At 39.8% G+C, this 23565-nt stretch overlaps 1 protein-coding gene across 4 annotated transcripts in view; it reads right to left on the bottom strand.

Annotated features, from left to right (window-relative positions):
* Positions 1 to 14682: 14682 nt before the first annotated feature.
* The window catches only part of CHRM3 (cholinergic receptor muscarinic 3), a 519207-nt gene continuing 510324 nt past the window's right edge, over positions 14683 to 23565 (bottom strand). For all 4 annotated transcript variants that reach the window (XM_031659808.1, XM_017953451.3, XM_017953441.3 and 1 more), the window contains one exon: positions 14683 to 22679. In XM_031659808.1, the coding sequence (XP_031515668.1) occupies positions 20888 to 22660 (1773 nt within the window). In that variant the 5' untranslated portion in view covers positions 22661 to 22679 and the 3' untranslated portion in view covers positions 14683 to 20887. The remainder of the gene's footprint in view (positions 22680 to 23565) is intronic.

Genomic DNA, 23565 nt, shown 5'->3' with positions numbered 1-23565 from the left:
TTACTCTGTAAAGTAGCCAAAAGTCTCTGTCAGGCAGGAAACAGCAACTTCAGCTGTTGAGCTGAAGAAAAGCTGGAGTTTTAAATCAGGAAATAGCAAACAACACAACAACAACAAAAATATTTGGCTACAAGTTGGAAAAAATGGGACTGGGGACAGATGTCAGGACAACGTGGTTCTCGTGTCCTGCTGTGAAGTCTTCACCAATTGCCCCTGTAAACTTTATAACAATCAGAAAAACATGGAGGGAGAAAATTAAAAAAAAAAAAAGCTTGCAACACATTCAACATTAATCATTAAGTCAGCTTGTTCTCTGACCTGCTTTCTGATAAGTATGTAATGTCTATAGCCTCAAAATAATGTAGGCCCCGTTACAAGATTATAATTCCCCTTAACTTTCTATAGATAACAACTTAACCATTATAAAATGTCAAGTTTTCCCTTTGATATTCAAGTCCCGCATTCTAATAAAATTACTGACTCACCTGGTCTGAAAGACTCTACTAATGCCAGCTGATCTAAAAAACTCTACTGACGTCAGCTGGTCTAAAGGATCCCACAACAAGCTGACTCACCAAAGAATGCACTTTCCACATCGTGAAGGTCTCATGCCCCTTATCCCAACCAATTAATGACCCCAATTCTCTAGCCCTTCATCCTTCGTAATCCCCTTAAAAGTCACAATCCTGGCCGGGTGCGGTGGTTCACACCTGTAATCCCAGGACTTTGGGAGGCCGAGGCAGGCGGATCACAGGGTCAGGAGTTGGAGACCAGTCTGGCCAATATGGTGAAACCCCATCTCTGCTAAAATACAAAAATTAGCCAGGCATGGTGGCGGGCGCCTGTAGTCCCAGACACTCGGGAGGCTGAGGCAGGAGAATCGCTTGAACCTGGGAGGCAGAGTTTGTAGTGAGCTGAGATTGTGCCACTGCACTCCAGACTGGGTGATGGCGTGAGACTCTGTCTCAAAAAAAAAAAAAAAAAAAAAAAAAGCCCAGCCTCAAACTCCTCAGAGATACGTACTTGCGAGACTCCTCCCATCTCCTGGCTCAGCGCGCTGTGATAATTACACTCATTCTCTGCGACATTGCTGCTGCCTGTGTAACTAGTATATTACTACACAGCAGACGTACAAACCTGTTGGTCCTATAACAAGTTATAGTGATCTAGCCAGGAGTCCCTTGTGGGCATTTGCACATGGCTCGGGGCCACCTTGTCATTGGGACAGACCTGGAGACAAGTCCAAGTGGCTGCTCGGTTTTGGTGAACGAGGGGCTCTCTCCTGTGCCTTGTCTGTTGACGAAGCAGTGTTGATCTGGTGCATAAATTGCCTGCAGCAAAGTAACAATTTGTCGTTTTGAAGACATCTTTGGTAAGTTTTCTCTATGCAGCTGGCACCCTCTTTCCTTTCTCCTGATTTTTTGGCCTCTTCACAGGTCTTGTGGCCTCTTTGGGGGTTTGCGGCTTCTTTGGGAGTCTTGCAGCGTCTTTGGAGGTCTTGTTGACCGTCCCTAATAATAGGAAGGGTCTTGTTTAAGAGGATTCCTCCAATATTAGAAAAAAAAAAGTAAAGGGTACTGCCTGGGAGAAATAATGTTAATTTTTAAAATTTAAAACTTTAGGAAGTCCTTTTATTTGGCTTTGTCTTGTTATGTGTGTTTATATTTGTGAAAAATATCCCTAAAGGAATTGCTAGCGAAAGCTCAGCAGGCCTCATGTAGGGTGGCCATCCACCCTCCACCTTGCTAAGCCCACCTGCAGAACTCCTGGGCACAGGTCATTCCTCTCCACTTTGATCCCTGGATCAAAGGTGCCGGGGCCCGCAGAGGCAAGGTTGAATCTTTCCAGGTCAAATCTGGGCACTGAGCAGAGTGACTAGTGTCTGTGTGTTTGTCGTGCGCGCGCTCTCAGCCGGAATGGGAAATGTTGGTTTGGTTCCTCCAGGCAGCCCCATTAGGCTGCATCTTGTAAATTGGGAAAACAAGAGGTGTCTCCTTCAGATCGGTACAATGGGCAACATCCATTAAGGGCAGAAAAAACTGCAAAAACTCTGGGAAAGTGAAAAGGCTTGCCATGTTTTCTAGGACGCCAGCTGGTTACATATATGGTCTGTTCTTGTGCACATTTTAAACTGATGGGCAAATGACAGTGAGGAAAATTCAGAACTCAAAAGGTCCATTTGCAGCTATAGGATTAAAATCTCTCTGTGTGTCTATCTCTTTATTTTCTTTTCTGCCTACTTCGAATCTGCTATTATGAAGCTACTGGTGTTGAGATAAAACTCACTGTTTGTGGTACTACTAATTCAAAGTTACTTGGAGATTCTGTTTTTCTTATACAGTTCTGCCAGTACTAGCTGAAATGTAAACATTAAAACTCATTTAAAACTCGGAGTGGAGGAGAAAGGATAAAAATGTTTTTTTTTTCCCCCCCATAAAAACTTCTTTGGTCCACAGCCTTCAATAGATTACCTATCAAGGCACACAAAGTTTAGCCATGTGAACAGGCTCCCAATTTTATCCAAAATAATTCAGATTCAGCCAACTTTTATAAGCTGGTGAGTTTGTGTTACCATCTTATGGCTAGAATTCCGAAGTAAAAGCTGTAAAATCCTTGTTTATATGTGTGTATGTTTAGATAAATTTACCTATATAAACATATATTGTGTTACATATTAAGTCTACATGATACCGACTTGGCTTATAAATAACAAAGCACTCATAAATTAAGTAAATAACTCCAAATATCTTTCAAATTAATGTGATTTAAATAAATCTTTAAAAACTGGCTTTAAAATTATTAATAAAATTAAAATTAAAATGTCTTCAAAATTGCCAGCATACATTTTTGTCTGGGTTTATTGACTAAATGGTTTTATATTTGTTTTCACTAAATCTATTATGGTGTCAGAGTTTGGCATGAAGGATATAAAGCTATAAACCCAATCAAAAACAAAATAATCTTTATTTGTATATATTTTTTGATAAATAGGGCCAATTTGATGTTATTGGTTTAATGAAAACAGCTAAACCTTCTGTGTTATTCACAAAAGTATCCATATGTTTAAGTTTCTTACTTAGGTAAACACCTGATATTCAGAGGCTATAAAAATGGTTAACAGGGAAATGATTTTAAATGATGACTATCTTTGTCTAATATCTCAGTTTTCATAAGCAATCTGGTTAAACTGTTAAAAATAAATTAGTATAAATGAGACAAAGGCCTAGTGGAAACTTTTGTATAATTTAAATCTTAAAATTAAAATTATTTAAATACCCATTAGGTGTGTGGGTCATTTCCAACTAAGAAAGGGTTATATTTAAAAAAGCATGTTTCTAAAAATTGTGGAGTGGTTCTCATCCATAAAGCATGAATGTCTGGCAGACAATTCAAAATTTCTTGCTTCCTTGGTTTTCACTAAAATTTAAGGTTACTTAAAATAAGGATTCTAGTTAATATGTAATTCTGTATATAAAATGTGCCAAAATATGTTCTTATTAAAAAAAGAATAATTGTGTCTAATTCAGAAATTATCTAAAGGTTGATTTAAATTTATAGACTTGGAAAGTTATTCACAAAACAAGGTTAAAGAAAACCCAGGAAGTAGGAGAGAGAAATATTTAAAAAGTTATGACTATAAAAATAGTTTTAATATATGAGAAAATTTTGCATGGTAAATTTTTGTCCTAAAATAAAATAATCAGTTATTTAAAAAAGAAAATGTTTAGGACAAAGCAGAAATTTAAGAATGTCATTGATGGTCTATGAAAGTCATAATAAGTTTCGTAAAAGACAGTTTATTAGAAAAAAGTTTATGCCTGGGTATAGTGGCGCATGCCTGCAATCTCAGCACTTTGGGAGGCCAAGGCAGGTGGATGGCTTGAGCTCAGGAGTTCCAGACCAGCCTGGGCAACATGGCAAAACCCACCTCTACAAAAAATATAAAAATGAGTCAGTTTTGCTGGTGCACGTGCCTATAGTCCCAGCTATTCAGGAAGCTGAGGTGGGAAGGTCACTTGAGCCTGGGAGGTCAAGGCTGCGGTGAGCCTTGTTAATGCCACTGCATTCCATCCTGGGTAATAAAGTCAGAACCTGTCTTAGTTAGTTACAATTTTATAAAATAATTTATAATAATTTTTCTAAAATTTAGCTCCCTATATTAAAATAAGATTTTCTTAAGATATTAATTTGCTCATAATTAAATTATAAGATGTTCTCATTTTTAATTTTGTAATCTGTTTTTTTAAAAAAGTCCCTCAAATTTATATCTCAGAAGTTCCACTTCTGCTGTGTCTTGGTGCTATCAGTTTTTTCACCCTTTGAGAAGGCCTGAGATAAGACCTCTCTCTTTCTTTTTTTTTTTTTTTTTTTTTTTTGAGACGGAGTCTCGCTCTGTCGCCCAGGCTGGAGTGCAGTGGCGCGATCTCGGCTCACTGCAAGCTCCGCCTCCCGGGTTCACGCCATTCTCCTGCCTCAGCCTCCTGAGTAGCTGGGACTACAGGCGCCCACCACCGCGCCCGGCTAATTTTTTGTATTTTTAGTGACGGGGGTTTCACTGTGGTCTCGATCTCTGACCGCTTGTGATCCGCCATACTCGACCTCCCAAAGTGCTGGGATTGGGCGTGAGCCACGCAGCCCGACCCTCACGCAACTTTTGTCAGCACCTATAACTTTTGCCTCCATTTCTAACCTTACTGTGATAGCCTGACACTGTAATGTTTATCTTAAAGGTATGAAAAAGCAATGTTTTCTTCCAGTGCATCCTGACTGTATACTCTTGGCTTTTCTTCATATGTCTAATTGTTCCGTGTAACAGGAAGACTTTCCATGGTGTTACTAAGAGTCATGTCTAAATAGTTTCTAGTTTCTCGTTTCCTTTATAATATAGTTTATGTTCATAATCCTGGACACATGCTTCCTGCATCTGATTAATTCAAGAACCTTTTTTATCAGGTTTGAATTTCAGGTTATCTAAACGGGCTTCCCATAAGGAAAAGTAATCACACAGCAGGAAGTTTCTCTTTGCCTTTTTAATAACTGGCCTAAGAAACAGAGATTTTTACATTTTGTCAAGATAATTTCTGTGTCATTGTTGTTAGGATTTTCATTACTTAGTAACGCTAAGATTTAAAAGGATTAAATTTTTTATATACATATAACTTTCGGTATTTTCTTTAAGGGCTTTTAATTCTCAATCTTAAATAAATAACTATAACTTTACAGTGACCTCTGATTCTGTTTTGAGCCTTTTAACATCGTTGATAAACATCTTCCAAATCAAATACTAAATTAAGTCTCTGACTTATTGCTGGGGCTTATCAAAGCTATAAAAATTAATCACTGCAAAGTTGTAAAATCTTTTTACAGCTTCCAGTCAGACCATGAACTGCAGTATCGTCGCTTCTAGCCTGACAATTACATATACTAAAAGAAAAATCAGTTAATGGACTCACTCCAGCCCCTTTGAAAGCGTTCTTTATTTCAGGTGCTATTAACTAATCCTTGATTATAGCGCCTTGTTAAGTGGCAGGTCTTTGACTCCTGGATACGTATATCTCATCTAAAAAAGGCGTCAACTCTTGCTAAATCTTAAACGTTGATACCTGTGTGTGACATCAAACTCAAGTTAACCAAAGCCTCATCTTCAGACCCAGAAAAAGGTTCTAGTCAAAATGAACTGCTTTCATGAGACATGAGGCCGAATTTAAAGCTATTAGACTTCTCTAGGCTCAGGGACTATCAGGAAAGAGGTGAGCACATAAAATTCCAAGGACCACTTTTGAGGGATAAAATTAGTTTAGATCCTCCAGAACCAGGATGGGCACATGGATGGCTAAATAGGCGACAAGTTGAGAAACTTTGCCTCTCTAAACTCCTTAGCTCAAATGGGTTTAACAAAATGCTTATGCCTTGTATAAATAATTGCTATCTCAGTATCTAAGACCAGGATTCAATTCTGTAAGCTTATCTTTGACTTTTGGCTCTCAGCTGTTACGCCGCTCAAAAGGTTTTTAAGGGTTATTGAGTGTCTGCCCACCTCCATTGCCATCTGGCTTGTGACATTTAATTGGCAATAAGTCGTTTGGCTCTAAGTCCTTTGGTCGTAGGAGTCCCACTGAGAAACAAGATGGACACAGGGCAGGTAGCCACACCACCCTGGCAACAATATGGGAAAAATAAAAGTTTGGTCATCAATGCCACGTCTGGCCTATCTTAACCAAAAAGGGAAAATGTAAAATCCTAAGCCCCCTGTACTGACTGAACAGACTCACTTGTGGCCAAGAGGACCCCAGAAAAACCTTAAAACTTAGTTCCTGGCCATGAAGAGATGGGAGGTCAGACATGGCTCACAATACACCCTTCCTTTTTGAGTCTAGACACAACTCAGCAGCATTACTATTAAAATAGAAATCACAAGACAGAACAGACTCTGTGACGATAAAATCTCACGAGTACCCCCAGAGCTTTCAATCTATTTTACAAGGACTTTAAAAATGTGGGCTCATAATTCTGACAATAGGGCTTATAATGATCTTATAGTCCAGTATGTAATGCTAAGACAGCGTGCAGGAGCTCTAATGTGTTCATGCTGCACCCCTGAAATTTCCAACTGGGCAGCCATACATGCTTGCAGATTAGTGCCAGGCAGTTTTATTCCTCAAATCCTGACTCTTACCCCCACTGTGCCCCTCGCTGGCAGTAAAAAGCTAGAGTGGTCTTCACCCAATTCACACTGTATTAGCTCTCACCTCAGGGTTGGTGTTTGATTAAGCCCAGGCAGGGCTAAAACTACTCCTATATACTTGACGAACTAATCAGCACATTCAACATCAATCATTAAGTCAGTTTGTTCTATGACCGGCTTTGTCATAATTATTTAATGCCTATTGCCTCAAAATCATGTAGACCCCGTTACAAGATTATAATTCCCCACAACTTAACCATTATAAAACATTAAATTTTCCCTTTGAGGTTATCCTCGAAGTCCTGCATACTAATAAAACTACTGACTCAGCTGATCTGAAAAATCCCGCTGACAGCAGCTGATCTCAACCCCCTACTGACTTCACCTGGTCCAAAAACCCCCACAAGAAGCTGACTCACCAAAGAATGTGGTTTCCACGTGCTGACAATTTCATCTGTCTTACTCCCACCCATCAACGACCCCAATTCTCCAGCCCCTCACCTTCCACAATCCCCTTAAAAACTCCAGCCTAAACCTCCTCGAAAAACTGGATCTGAAACTCTGCCCCCATCTCCTTGCCCATTGCTCTGCAGGACTTAAACTTTCTCTGCTACACCACTGCTGTCTGCATAATTGGCCTATTACTACACAGCAGACGTACCTGTTGATCCTATAACAATAATACAGTAAGTCTTCACTCAATGTGGTCAATAGGTTCTTGGAAACTGCAACTTTAAGTGAAATGATGACTAACAAAACCAGTTTTACCATAGGCTAACTGATATAAACAAGAGTTAGGTTCCTGTGGCATTTTTCTGGTCACAAAACCATCACCATGCTTATAAATAAAAACCAAACCACTTTTACTGTTGAGCATTGACATAAATGTGGGCTATACATACATTTAAGAAAGATTAAAAAAAACAAGATAATTACTTACTTGTGTATTCCAGTTCATGATGGCGGGTGGGTGGAGCCTGTCCTGGCTGCCGAGGGTACACTGAGACCATGTAGATACACCGATTCCAGGTGAATTATGAAGCTTGGGTATGAGCACAGCGTTTGGATGTGAGAGGAAACCAGAAGACCTGGAGAAAACTCACAGAAACATGGGGAGAACACACACACTCCACACAGTGGTCCTGGCCAGGAGTCATTTCTTTTCCTCATCAACGCTATAATGAAACAACGTTAAACAAAATGAGGTTATTCAAGGACCATGCCCAGGTGAGGGCTAGAGCCAGACAATGGCGGCCTGGCGAGGATATTTGAATAGAGCAATATTTCTGGGGGTGCAGAGGCAGACATCCTTTGATAGAAGCCTAAGGGAGGTTTTAGAATTTCCAAAAACCATTTTTCTCTTTCAGGTGCCTGGTGGTTACTTTGGAAGAGACTTCTTTTACTAATACTGATTTGTTACAAATCTGCCTAGAAGATCTGAAGTTAAGATTTTGGACTCTTTATTCTCTTTGGATCAACCCTTTCCTTGAAGGCAGTTGTATTAGTCAGGGTTCTCTAGAGGGACAGAACTAATCTATCTGTCTGTCTGTCTGTCTATCTCTATCTGTCTATCTATCTGTCTGTCTGTCTATCTATCTATCTACATGTATGTATGTATATATGTGAGTGTATATATATGTGTATATATCTATATCTATATCTATCTCTCTGCGTGAAAAGGGTGAATTTGCCTTCCCCAGTCCACTGACTCAAATGCTAATCTCCTTTGGCAACACCCTCACAGACACACCCAGGAACCTTTGCATCCTTCAGTCCAATCAAGTTGACTCTTAGTATTAACCATCAGAGCAGTATTTGTAGCAACCTACAGTTTTATGGACAGGGTTTGGTCAGGACTGGGGAGGAATGGTAATGGTGATAGAGAAAGCAATGGATTGAAAGACACAAGGAACATAGCCACCTCTTACCCTCTCAAAAACTTAGCCTCTGACATGAGTGTGATGCCACTGTCTATTTAAAATACTGTTGACTCTAATGATGTCATCAGTGGTCTTGTTTATTTCCGTGCACTCTCATCTTCAGCATAGCTGGACACACACTTATTTTCTCTCAACCTCTTTTTCTTCACATGCTCCTACTTTTTGACTGTCTTCTACTTTTAGGTTGATTGTGCTTTGAGGCAGCCACAGCACCTCCTAACATGTGAGATTAGCCCGAGGCTGAGTAAGAAATTGTGTTCAAGCCACTTGTTGGCTTATTAGAAGATGAACTGGATGTTACTATCGTCTTTTGCTGGTGACTTACAGTGCAGGCAGTGAGGTTTATGGAACATACCATTAGGACCAGGTTGAGGTGTGAGCTGGAACTCCAGAAAGACAGGGAGAGCCTTGTTGGGGTCACTAATTCCTTCCTGCCTTAGTGATGCTCTAGACATGCATTTTGAGGAATGGTGGAGGTCATCAGGAAGGATTAAAGTGGAAAATAAGTGACATAAAGGAGAAATGACAGTTATATATTCAGAGATCTGTCATATGGCTGATGGAGTTTATTATTCTGCATTCTATACAAGTTCTCTCATTTTTTGGCTCATGTACACTCAAAAGAATCTTCAAAAGCTATATACCCCCTGCATATTTGTAGTTTGTTCTCTAAACAATTTTCTCATAAATTTAATAGTTCAAATGATGTAATTTCCTACTTATGCCAGATTATCTCTGTTAATATTTTTTATCACAACCTTATAGTATAGATTTTATCATTCACCTTATGGAAAATGTAAGCCATATAATCCAATTGGCAAAGCTAGTCCTCATTGTCAAACTGATTAGCTAAATTACATTTGCTTTATGTTGAAAAAATGTCTGAACTAATTTTCCAATTCAAAGATATGCGTTTTTATCATGGCCACTTCACCTTTGAATTCTAATTCATAAATGGACTGATAGATGGACGAATGGATAAATGAATGGATGGATGAATGAATAGATGATTGAGATAGATAAATAGATGAATGAATGGAAAATGGATGAATGGATGGATAGATGGATGGAAGACTGGATGATGGATGGATGGGTGGATGGATTGATGGATGGGTGCATGGATGGATGGGTAGATGGATGGATGATAGATAGATGGATGGAAGCTTAGCATATGTTGGTTCTCTAGATGAAATAAGGCACTGCCCTCTTCAATATTTCTTAAGGACTCTCTATTTGCTCTTCTGTCACAGGACATTCTCTTAGGAACCATGCATTTTGAAACTGTCCAGATTTGAAACTGTTTGATGTCCAGATTTTTTTGCATGTAGGAATAAGACTCAGGCTGGCTGAGAGACATATGGTGTAAAATGGAAAGGCAGGTGTAAAGAAGATGATCTTTTTAAGCAGGTCAACCTGAGACTGAGTACCTATGGTGGCTGAGGATCTTGAAAGTGACTCTTACATGGACAATATTCTAGTACTTCCTGGAAACTCCTCATGTATTTCACACCACCCCAGCTTGAAAAGCAGTGCCTTAGAAGAGAAGATGCGAATTGGTGGATAAAATGAAGCTATCTAAACACAAAGTGGCCTGCTTAATTTAATATGTAGTTTTTTTTTATCATTGAAGTTACTTACACAGAATCCTGGTGGCCAGTTGTCAAGGATGCTGTAGGAGGGCCCCTTGCATTGAATATAAATTTGACTGGAGAATATTTAAAAGTTCCCTTCCAACTCGAAAATCTATGATATTCTAGAAAGGGTGGCTCAATCTATGATGTGCATTGAGTGGATCTTAATATTATTTTAGAATCCTGAAAGTATAAAAGGACCTCATATCTCTTAAGAAACATTTTCTCTTTAATGGTCTTTATCTCTCTGTTTTTACACACTGGTTCCATCTTCTGAAGCCACTTTTTTTTTGTTTGCTGCCACTTAGCTAACAGGAGATGTAATCTGCTTAATAGTATACAAATTGATTTTGGTTTTTTACTTCAGAAGCGTGAAAGTCTTAAAGTGTATTAGAAAGTACATACGGGCTGGGTGCAGTGGTTCATGCCTGTAGTCCCAGCACTTTGGGAGGCCGAGGTGGATGGATCACTTGAAGTTAGGAGTTAGAGACCAGCCTGGCCAACATGGTGAGACCCCATCTCTACCAAAAATACAAAAATTAGCCAGGCATGGTGGCACGTGCGTGTAATCCAGCTACTCTGGTGGCTGAGGCAGGAGAATCACTTGAACCCAGGAAGCATAGGTTGCAGTGAACAGAGGCCATGGCACTGCACTCTAGCCTGGGCAGCAGAGTGAGACTCTATCTCAAAAAACAAACAAACAAAAAACAAAACAAAAACCAAAAGAAAAAAAAAGTACATATGAAGGTGACACTTAATTCTGGGTTAAGGGACATGTTAGGGAGTTGGGGTACTGTGCACAGGTTGAAAAGAGCAGAGAGAAAGGCTGGCCTATTAACTCAGTTTTCCCATCTCGGCAAGGAAAAGTTTGTATTAGATGTACTCTTTGTTTCTCTTACAATCAAAAAGGGAGTAGAATTCTGGCAAGTTTTCTATCTGGGTTTCTGTAATAGTTCTGCCGTAGCAGGTCTGAAATGGAAGCTGGTAGGGGTGTGGATTGGTGGAGTAAAGAGGGCGGTGTGAAGGGAGCCATCTTTTATCGTATCATTTCCTGAGGACCCACAAGGACTTCCTCTACTACTTCCAGCACCTAAAGATAATGGCACTGGTGTCCACCGCAAGGGTGGGAATGATTTTACACAATAGTGTCTGGGAAAATATTTACTTCTGGCCCACTGGCAAAGGATTGGCCTTTTTATATTGTTCTGAAGTTAACTTCAGAGGAGGTTCTTCCCTGAAAAGTCACAGCTGAAGGAACTCACTGCAGATGGTGGGTAGTACTGGTTTCCATTTGTTGTCTTTGTTAGTTTTGTTCTTCTATATTTCGGTCTGAACCGCTATAGATTGTTTGCATTTCAAGCTAACCCACGCAGCACAATAACATAGTCAATAACTTCTAACGGTATCTTTCCTGCAGGTGGAACTGGTTACAGCAGTCAGGTTTTAAAGGCACTTTGTTTTGTGGAAGCCAGAATAGGGGAGTTGTCACACCTAGAGATCTGTTTGCATCAGTGGGTCAAGATTTAAAAAGCTAGAATATTATCAAAATTCCGTTGGCCCTATCAAACTAAATGTCAAAGAATCATCCCTCTGATATGATTATACCACACTCCACTTTCTACCTGATTTATAGCTTCTAAGTGGCTGTTTGTATCAGAAGACAAATCACAAATTTGTCATCTCTATGAATTAATTGCTTGAAGGAGAATGGTTTGATTCAGAAAGGTAAATTAGTAAAGGTAAGGAGAGTTTAGTAAGTGTCATGACAGAAACATTGGCTGAGATTAAGCCAAATACATACGCAGCCTACATGGATATTAAAAATAGTTTCCCCTAAATAAAACAAATAAAAGACTTTTGAAAATCGAAATCCCAGTTTTTAATGGGAAAGAACAATTGGTAATATCAGTCAGGGAAGAAGTCTGACAGATACATGCGTTATAGACAGGATATTATGATGACAGACATGTCACTCAGTGAATCCAGAGCTTTGATAGTGGATTTTCATGTAAATATCCTAGCCCACTGCACAGTCTAGAATGAAGAGAAACTCTATGAAGAGAAGCATGATGCAATCATTTTTTAAAAAAAGAATTACAAAGGAACACTAAGGTAGTGACCAAAAGATTTTAAAAATTGATGCAAGCATCATTTTTAGGGGTCAATCTCTGCTTACATGTTGATGAGCCCATCATGTTTTGGGTGTTACCAGGGGTTCAGAGCTCACTTGTGGTCTTCAGGTGCATCCTATTAATCTTTGGTCTACTGTGGTTTGCATGCTCAGCATATGGGAATCACAAGACACCCTCTGGGTCCTAATAAAAATATCTAACCCTATGAAAGCACCTGGATTATTTTTTTTCTGGGGTCTGAAGACAGTTTTTTCCTCCTGCAGAGATTTCTGATTTCTCAGATATTTCCCAATAGCAAATTGGCAAATGACTGGTGTCAAAATAGGCACAATAAAAGCTTGGGGGTTGGAGATGTGAGTTGAAATGTCAGGAACATCCCTCACTGGCTACATTGCCTTCGACAACTCTCTTTCCCTTTTGTTGCAAGATTGAGTTAATAATTCTACTCTTATAAACCACAGCTAAAATACTCTCTTTAGAAACACAGTGCTAACGAGAGCGAGCATCTCCATAATTTGAGACTCTCATTCCAACATGATTCTCATCACTATCCTCCATATAACTGACATAAAAACCAATCTTTTACAGACTGTTACTATGAAGGATCCTTCTGCCTTTTCACAACCTGTGTGCTGTTGTTTAATTCTCATGGAGAATGACTGAAATATGCACATGGCATCTCCACGAAACAAAAGCAAGAATTGAAGTGAAGGGGTGGTAGGCAAAAAAGGCCAAGAATGACCATAATTAGACCAAAGGACTTCCACTTCCAAGCCGTGGCTGGCTGCATCCTCTTCATAACTCTGTAAATTCTCTGGACCACAGGACATCTTTTCAAAAAAGTTATCTCTCTCTAGACTCTTCCAAGCCTTTGTAGGTGAGATTCAATTTCAATGAAAGATCATTCATGCTTATTGCTTAAGTTGTGTTAATTTTTAATGCTTTTAAAAATATGCTAGATAGTTAAAAAAATATATATATATATATGACTCCTGTGATAGAAACATTTATTTCAAGGGTGAAATATCTCAGTTCTGTCAAGTAAAAATAATTGTGGAAAATATTTAAATCAATTGATTGGTCATATTTTGTAAAATTTCTGCTCCATGTAGCCATTTGGATAAGGAAGCGTCTAAGCTTCCCCAAAAGGATTGTCAAGTCCCATGGCCTTTTTCAGTTGAAATCAACTCTGCCAATGGGTATTTCCAACATTGACATATTCTTATGGTTTATTAATCTTCCATACTTTTAGCCAACGTTTCTTTCCATAGTCAAGATTTCATATTGCATAAATGTGTGCAGCAATATAAGGAAGACTTTAACACAATAGAAAACTTTTCTTCTTAAATCTCATATGAGTTTTATGTAAAAATGTCTACTATTATAGAGTAGTGAGAAAAGCAGTTGCTTTTCTGGCCACCTACCTTGATCTAAATGGTAATTGTAATAGCATGAAATAGCAAAACAGAGACGGAGAGGGGATGCCCAACGTTTCAGTGAGCACAGGTTCAAACTGTAAACTGAGGATGAAGATGTGAAGATGTAATGACTGGCAGAAAAAGCTGTGAGAGAGAAATAATATATACATATATATGTGTGTGTGTGTATATATATATATTTCCATATATAGCTATATATATACCTCTCTCTCTCTCTCTTTCACTTTCTCTCTCGTACTCCTTCCTGTTTTTTCTTGCCCTAAAGACTAAGGAGCAATGGTTGGTTTCTATGGGACAGGTTGTGAAACAGTACAACAATCATGAAGTGATCAGGCATGCCATTCAAAAAAATGTCATTTCTTGCCCAGAGTAACTTCAGTTTGTACCTTCACTTCTAGCAGTTTTAAAGTCAGTGTAATAAAATATGAAGCTTGTTTTTTTTTTTTTCTCCAGTGGGAAAATATTTTCTGTGGGGTCTAAAAGAAACAAAAATACACCTGAAAAGAAAAAAAAAAAAAAGATAAGCATGCCTTAAAAAAAAGAAAATTCCCCTTCCCTATATGTATCTACAGACAAATATTTTTCTTTACATGCACTTTTGGAGTAAGGACTGTATGTGTAGCTATAGTTTCCACATGCTTATACTCCTCTAAACACATGGCCAGGAGGTATTTAGTTTATGATGGTATGATGATAGTTGTTAAAGAAAGTTCTTTTGCATGTGAAAAAGAAAGAGAAGTCAAGGCAAATAGCATACTGTTCAGAATTATCCTTTCAATGAATTCTGCCCTTTTATACAATAAAAAGCTGTGGCTGTATTATAGGCCCTGGATTAAATAAAAGCAAACCACACTCTTTGTTCAATAATAGTTTTATTTATTATTTCACTGTTAACTTGGGGATAATATTCACCACAAAGTTGCAGGCATCATTTTATAGTACAGACTACAGACGATTGACTTTTTCAAGATTAAAAATGAACATGGTTTGTGACACACCTGAAATGCCTACTGAGGAAGTGCTGGCCACGAGGTAATAAAAAAAAGGTAAAATTCAGTGCCTTTGGCAAAGATGTGGACACTGTTTTAGATGCGAGTATGATACATGCCCTTTGCTTACAAAGCAAATATACACCCATCTGTTTTTGGACTGCGGTTTCTCTATCCACCAGAGAGCATCTTTACATGATTCACAGACATTTCCCTGAGAGCTTCCTGCCAAGAGAAATCAGCATGCTGATTCACCATCTTGGAAGCCCTTTTTAATGTAATTATTCCTCAAGCCTGCACCAAACTTGGAAACGGTTCTTATATTTAAAAGAAAGAAGGGCTTTGCCCCAAATGTGGCCGTCACATAGCTCTAAGTGGATGCCCAAAGGAAGTGTGAAGTGTTACATGTAGGAGGCTGGGAATGCCCATGTGCTGGATGAGGAATGGATAGAAGGGAGAGCATGTGTTCGATTGCCTGCAGAACAGGATGAAGGATTCTCTCTTAATAACTTTCCACACCAAGCGAAACTACATGCAAGGATTTTTAAGCCAAACTACAGATCTTCACTTGTACAGAAAACTGTGTTTATGAACTCTCCCGGCCCTCCAGATACTTCTCTTACTAAGGCAAGCAACCAAGAAGCCTGTTGCTAAATAATTATCCCTTCAATGAATTCTACTCTTTTCTACAATGAAAAGTTTCTCTCTGTTGACCAATCCAGTAAAGTTTCTGAGTTCTAGGGATAAAAGAGAGAGTTAATTTTCTCTTTCCTCTTTGGACTCTAAATTATTTGTTCACAACTTCAAATCTATTTAAAATATTTCTCCTTATTGCTCAGTGGTATTTTATTAGATAACCATCATATTTGTGAACATTCTCCATTTCCCAGCCAAAGAACTCCTGACTACAGTAGCAGCATGGGACACTGATGTGCACAGAATTTTGACAATATTTGTTATATTAATAAAGAGGTTATTAGATATTCAACATTTATTGAATATATGCAATTTACCAGATTCTGTGTGAGCCACAGGATACAGAGTGATGAATAAGACCCAATTACTATCATCAAGGAACTCACAGAATACAGGATAAAAATAATTTTGAGTTTTGTATGTGAACTGCAGAACTGCTAAGCATTTTGGACTCCAAGAAAGAACAATAGTAAGATTTAATATTCTGGGGATAATCTTTTTAGTTTAAGGTAGGATTGCCAGATTATAATTTGGGTGCGGGAAGTTTTACTAATATTTCTTTGCAGTGGAGAGTACGGCTCCTTTATCTTTTACGTAGAATGCAACTGAGACGTGAGCCTCTTTGGTTCTCTAGATGATTTTTTTGGGGTGGTCTCAAGCCCAGACCAGAGTGGTAGGGTCAGAACTTTGTGTGAGTCTCTGTGGTTCTACCAGAACAAACTTAGGCCTAATGTTCTAGCAATGCATTTGGATGACTTCCATATATCCAAATGCACTATTTGTCTCTGCATGAAGCTGTGAACGTGATGCATGCCTAATAATACCAACACTTGCTCATTTCTGAGCCGTACAACACAACACTGTGCAGTTACAAACTTACATGGAGTATAGTCATGTTATGAACTAGATCTTCTTTACTCATTTATATTATCTTATCATGAGCCTACTTTCCCAGACATTAAAACTAAAGCCAGAACAAGAAAATGGAATTCTCCAGTTCTAAAGAGCACTGGGTTACCATTCTAGAAACCTTTCTCTTAGGTCTGCAGTGTTGACTCACACAACATTAATGCTGGGAGAGGCTGAATATTTAGAGTCATCGAAACAGAAGAAGAGAGTGTAACTTAAGTGTGTGGAAAGGAAGTAGTAAAATTGTCCTTGAACCTATTAAGGGCTGGAGTTGATCTTATTTAAATAAGTTTGTTGCACGTAGCATTAGAGCAAAATATTCTTTCAGAGGTGGTGCCAGAAGTAGGGTTGTTTAGGTTAAAAAAGTCACGTTGGAGTGTTATATTCTATATAGTTTCAGTCCTACTGTGAGAAATGCTATTGTAAAACCAAAGCAAACACCTGCTACCCAGAAACTCTTATTTTGTGTGGTTGCCAGACCTCAGTGCTGGTTTGGAGTGGTATTTGAAACCATACTACTCTGGGTTTACCAACAAATTTCCAAGCTTCCTTGGTTACCTTCCAAATTTCAAGATTTTGTGGTGTTGAAATATAGTAAGTAAATAATTTTACAGAGTATAAAATCTGAAAATTTCAAGCATTCACTCAATATACCATTTTACTTTCATCATGGTATTTACTGACTTCAGTTTTGACCCATTTGCCATCAGAAGACAAATTGGAGAAGCTTCAGTGTTGTTGCTTAGTTTGAGCAATGAGGAGAAAACCCAGGAAGTTTAGGTTAAGTGACAAGCATGCCTAAGGACATGTAACTAAGCAGTGACCAAACTGGCACAGGAACTTAGGGTTCCTCATCCTGAATTCATTGCTTCCTTGACTACACTGCACTACCTTCACTGGTCCTCGGAAGCTGCCAGGGGAAGATTGTGCAATTTCCTGGAATATGTCCCCATCTTTGAATCATCTCTACTCAGATAAGTACAGGACACCCTGGCTGATCCCTGGAATCCTTCTCCGTGTCACTCTAGTATTAGGTTTCCCCGCTGTGACAGAGCCTTGGCATCCTTCTTTCCTGCCTGAGTCAGAGCTGAAACAGCCAACTTTGCAGCAGAGCTCTGTGCTCCAGCTTCTCTCCTGACACACAGAGGGGCTCCCAGCGCTCTGCAGAGCAATGAGCCCTGCCCACGGGCAACGCGGGAAGCCTGACAGAGAAAGTCGATGTGCCTTCTAGATCTTCAGCCACAGCAGGGTCTAATGCTTAGGCTTCTTGTTTGTTTTCATTCCGTCAGAGTCTACAACTGTTGTACACTAAAGGGTAAAGAGAAATGAAAAATATGTAGAGAGTCAAGGCTGGGCTTAAGAGGCAAAGGGTGATTAGAATAGGGAGGACTAGCATCGAGGCCACAGGGAGCTGATGGGCAAAGGAGAGCAGAGCCGAGGGAACTAGGGGGCCAGAGAGAGCTCACTTCTCCTGACCATCTGGCAATGCCTGGAGAATGGAGAATGTGTGTTGTGTGTGTGCTTGTGGGAGAGAGAGAAGGAAGGAGAGGGAGAGAGAGAGATTCTCCAAGTGTAGTTTGATCATTTTCTTCTTTCAATCAAAGTGGCTAATCTTGAAATGTCTGCAAGCCTCATGCATATGGCATGAAATAATTTGATTCCCAGTTTGGGATGAAGACATTTTGATCTTATGTAAATGCTGAATATCTCCCGTAATGACAAGCCCTTTGAGAAATGCACATGTAACTAAGGTCCAGTTATAAACACTCACTACATCTTCAATTATACTTTTAAATTCTTCATATTCAAAAGAATCTATTTTGCTTGTTTTCTTTCTCTGAAAATGACCCAAGAAATGGACATACCTTTCTATAAAGTCAGTAGATAGTATTTAAATGCAGCTTTCATCCATAAGAGGCTTAAAAACAATTCTATAATAAAACCAGTAAAACCAAAAAAAGGAGACCTAGAGTCTTGGATTTGTTCCTTTTCTGCCATTATTAGCATCACAAAAGGACAAGGATAAGGAGATAATCATATTTAAGGAGATTGTAAGTGACTCTCAAAGTTCTGCTAAATTTCAGGGTTTCTCCTTTTCTCAAATTTAATTCTATTATTATTATTTTTTAAAATAAAAGAAACAGCCCTTTTGGGAGGGAGGCAAGATAGGAGTTTGCAAAAGGATGGGAAGTGCTGAAGTACTGGGACACTTGAATAAGCTTTCACATATTTATTAGTGCCAGGCCAACTGGAGAAAGAAAATATAGATGCAGTTGCTTACTAGACATTTCACAGGTGGATACTATGACATTCTGTAGTTTGCTGTACATATTAGAAAATCGTCTGTTTTTTCTTGTTCTTTGGTTGAATGTGGGCCCAAAAAAATCATTCTTACAATTACACTGATCGTGTTTTTTTTCCCCGTGTAACATGATTTCAGACACAATGGTGGAGGGCTGCTTTGTTCATTTCCTATCAGATTTAACTAAAGAGTGGTTTTAAACATGTATGTTGAAGTGACGGTTGACTTTTTGTTACCTAGAAAGAGTTAGGTGCTTGCTGATGCCAGCAGGATGACACGTTTCTTCTTCTTAGCCACAGGAAAGCTCAATAGACTCTATTCGTTGCTCAAGTGGACTTTAAAGAATCACTTTCAAAGGACACCATGGCTGACGACTGAAGAGTAATATTTATCAACATTAAATAAACACTTGGTGTAGTATCCATAAATATTTCTGCATATAAACATAACATGAAATTAAATAGTTCAGATACACAGACACCACTGAGTACACGTCCACTGTTGTCAAAGTCGTCTGTAAACACCACCTCACACTGAATACAAAAGCAGCTTCTACCCAGCTCTGGGTTCACAACACGAATGCCCCGTACAAAGGGAAGATATCTCCGCAGCCCTCCCACCTCCCTCCCCTCCCTCTCCCCAAACAGTCCCGGAAACAGGAAAAGAAACCCCAACAACTACAGCAGCAACAACAACGACAATGACGGCAGCAACCCAGCCCCTCCCCAAATAAAACAGTTAACATTTTGGTCAATTCAAGGGAGAATGCAAAAACAACTTTTTTTTTTCCCCCCAAAAGGTAAGGAAATCAATTTGAAGCATTACTTTTCAGAGTGTAATTCTTTCTTCAGAGGACATGGAACTTCCTAAACCTCACCTATTCCTGGGTGAAGGTTACTCAGTGAACACCAGAAAGCACTGGCCAGAAAGCTGAGTAACAAAGGTGCAAGCCCTATTTTCTTTTAGAAGGTGCCATTCAGCAAGAATCAAACACAATGTTCTCCTTCATTCTCTCTCACCATGTTTTTGTGTTTTTTTTGCTTTGCCATATATATATATACATATACATATATATATATTGCTGTGTATGACATTCAAACGTGACACTATTACTGAGTTTCAAGCAGTTTAGATAGCAGAAATTTTGTTTGGAAACATTCAGGTTTAGATGATTAAATTCAAACGTGTGGATGTGGTTCATTCTTTGAGCTCAGAGGGGCCCCGATGTGGCTCTGTTGAGACATCAACAAAGGAGATTGCTTAACACCAAGTCTGGTGAAGCCACGGTGCTCAACTGACTCACGAGCCTGTCCGCTCTGCACAGGCCTGCTGGGAAGGCCTGGCTGCTCTCTGTGGAAAACAGCCCTGGTTTCAAAAACATTAAACTGGGCTTATTTCACGTTTATGTTGCATTAGGATCCTAGAGAACTTCAGTCACCAAAGTACTGAAAGCGTCTATTGCAGGAATAATTTGCCAGTTCAGTGTTTCCCATGATATTATATACACTATGTGTGTGCGTGCAGAACTCACACATATATATATACTTAAGTATTTTTATTTGTACGAAACTTGAACTGCACAAAACAGTACTTTGCAAGAATCAAGAATCAAGTCCACAAATAGAGTTTAACAACACACCAAAGAAAAGACAGGAAGCTCTATTGGGACAAGAAGATTCAGCTTTGCAACGTGTGAAATAATTTTGGAACCACAGATTCGTTAGCCTGCAGTGTTCCTCGTGGGATCTGGATTCCCACTTTTGGGATCCTTGGGAAGAATGTGGGAACTGGGTCAGCTATGCTCATGTGAGATTCCAAAGCTAATGGGAATTAAAGACCCAGGCAAATCAATGTGGGTATATAATTGCTGTGAAGCAATTATTTTTCTCCTCTTTAAGAAAAAAACATGTAAAGTCTATTTCAGAATAAATTTCTATATATTCAGTAGTATGTTTTTTGTTTTTTGTTTTTTTGCTAAATTGGTATCGACTTTTTCTGTTAAAATGGGTTTATTCAATGGATCAGTAAACAGGCAGCTTCTTTCACATCCGGGTGATAAAACCATTTTTATCATCACCAGAAATCACCCCACCCTCAGCTTCCTCCTCCTAAGGTCTGTGGGTTGATGTGTGCGTTTCGTCACTGCTATTGATAAAACCTCATTCTACAAGGCCTGCTCAGGTGCGCGCTTGTGAAAAATGACCGACTGTCTCTGCTGGTACTGCTGCTTGCGCCTCTTTTTTTTGTCACACTGGCACAGCAGCAGCATCTTGAAAGTGGTTCTGAATGTTTTGTTGCACAGGGCATAGCACACGGGGTTCACGGTGCTGTTGATGTAGCACAGCCAGTAGCCCAGATTCCAAAAGGTTTTGGGTATGCAGCTATCACAAAAGGTGTTCACCAGAACCATGATATTGTATGGGGTCCAAGTGATGATGAAGGCAAGCAAGATCGCACTGAGGGTCTGGGCTGCTTTCTTCTCCTTGACGAGGGACATCCTTTTCCGCTTAGTGATCTGACTTCTGGTCTTCAGAGCAAACCTCTTGGCCAGAGTGGCTTCCTTGAAGGACAGAGGTAGAGTGGCCGTGGTCTTACCCACTGAGGAGTTGACGTCAGAAGTCTTGGCTGTGTCCACGGCTGACTCTAGCTGGATGGGAAGCTTGGAGAAGCTTTTTGGAAAACTGCCTCCATCGTCCACGCTCTTCTGGGCCTGCAGCTTGTTAGTTTTCCTCTCCAAGTCCACCATCCCCAGCTCCTCCTCAGGCACCTGCAGGTTGTCGGACGAGGGTAACTTGGTGGAGTTCAGGATGGTGCTGTGACCTGGAAGCTTGAGCACGATGGAGTAGATGGCTCTCGTCTCGGAGCCAATGTCCTCCTCATCGGAGGAGGCGGAGTTCTCCAGGGAGGCAGCAGCATCATTGTTGTTCCAACTGTCACTGCTGCTGTGGTCTTGGTCCATCTGCTCGGAGCTGGGTTTCCAGCTCTTGGTTGTGAACCAGAAGTGGCAGCGGCTGTACTTCCTCCTGTTGGAGCGTTTCATGCTTTGCTGTTGAAGTTCGTAACTGCTGCAGCTTCGAGAACTGCCCGTGGGGTGGACAAAGTTTTCTGTCTCTGCCTCTGTCCCAGAGGCTTGCAGCCCAGCAAGCTCTTTGGTACGCTTTTCAGTTTCCTTATAGATCCTCCAGTATAAAATAGTCATAATGGTGACAGGCATATAAAAAGCAGCGATGGCTGTGCCAAAAGTAATGGTGGGCTCACTGAGGAACTGAATGAAGCACTCTCCTGGAGGCACAGTTCTCTTTCCAACAAAGTATTGCCAGAACAAGATGGCAGGAGCCCAAAGGACAAAGGAGATGACCCAAGCCAGACCGATCATCACACCAGCTCTCTTTGTTGTTCGTTTGGCTCGGTACGTGAGCGGCCTCGTGATGGAAAAGTATCTGTCAAAGCTGATGACCAGAAGATTCATAACAGAGGCATTGCTGGCTACGTAGTCAATGGCAAGCCAGAGGTCACAGGCCAAGTTCCCTAAGGCCCATCGATTCATGATGATGTAGGTCGTAAACAGATTCATTGAAATGACCCCAATTATCAGATCGGCACATGCCAGGCTTAAGAGGAAGTAGTTGTTGACCGTCTTCAGCTGCTTGTTGACCTTAAATGACACAATTACCAGGATGTTGCCGATGATGGTCACCAAGGCCAGGATGCCCGTTAAGAAAGCGATGAAGACCACCTGCCAGACGGTATGACCTCCCAGAGGGTCATCGGTGGTACCGTTTGGAGAGGAGAAATTCCCGGCTGCTCGAGAAGCATTGTAGCTGCCGAAATGAGTGACGGTTCCTGGGGGCAGCCCTGCATCGGAGGGGCTGTGTATCCAGGAGGAGCTGATGTTTGGAAACAAAGGCGAGGTTGTACTGTTATTGTGCAAGGTCATTGTGACTCTGTGACATAGTCTAGGGGAAGAAAAGAGAGAAAAGACGGAGTTAGAAAAACTTCTGCCTTTATTTGCTTGTTCTTTGCATTGCATACGTTAAAAGACATGGAAGGCCTATGACAGGATGCTGAATCTCTATGAAGCCAAACATTAGCAAGTTCATTCTCTTATTTTAAATGAGTGGAGTCTAGGGCAGACAGACATGGATTTGTTTGAGATAGTATTGTATAATTGGTGGCATGCACTGAACATTGTGCTTTTTTCCCACATTTTTCTCATTTCTAAATATATTCCATGTAATTCTGTTACTAAACAAACTCGCCCTTACTTCTCTTATTTTGTAAAGGCGAAAAATATCAGACATTTCTATTACAATTATCCAAACAGTTTTATCATCATGCTAAATTGATAACTTGACTTGATTTGCATTTTATCTATCTGGGCATTTACCCATCTGAGGCTTGAGAAATACACAAATTTAAGGTGCTACCAGCCATTTAAGCCTCACTAAAATGAGCAGTGCCAACCTGGAGAAGGCATAAAACCAATGTAAATCAATTCATATTATATTATCTCTTTGAGACAGAATTGAAAAAGTAAGATATCAGTTCCTTGTAAGGACTGGTAACACGACTGTCTCCCGGGAAGCTATCTTCTACTTGATGACATGCAGATGAACTTTTAGCAGAATGTTTTGAATGGATCAAGCCAGTTTTAAATATTTCTAGTATTTAGATCTTTTAGATCCAAGCATGAAAACGTATTTTAGCATGTCACACATACGTGAACAAATGGACATGCCCACACGCATTTGCATATAAAAGTTGCAAAACTGCAACTAGTGCTTTCAAATGCTTGTTGCTAGAGTATATGAACAACTAAGAACCATTACAAATAAGGTGCCA

This window comes from Papio anubis, chromosome 1 (genome assembly GCF_008728515.1).
Source record: "Papio anubis isolate 15944 chromosome 1, Panubis1.0, whole genome shotgun sequence".
In the NCBI taxonomy this organism is placed as follows: domain Eukaryota; kingdom Metazoa; phylum Chordata; class Mammalia; order Primates; family Cercopithecidae; genus Papio; species Papio anubis.
The sequence above is the reverse complement of the archived record's forward strand: the minus strand, read 5'-3'. Positions and strand labels throughout refer to the sequence as shown.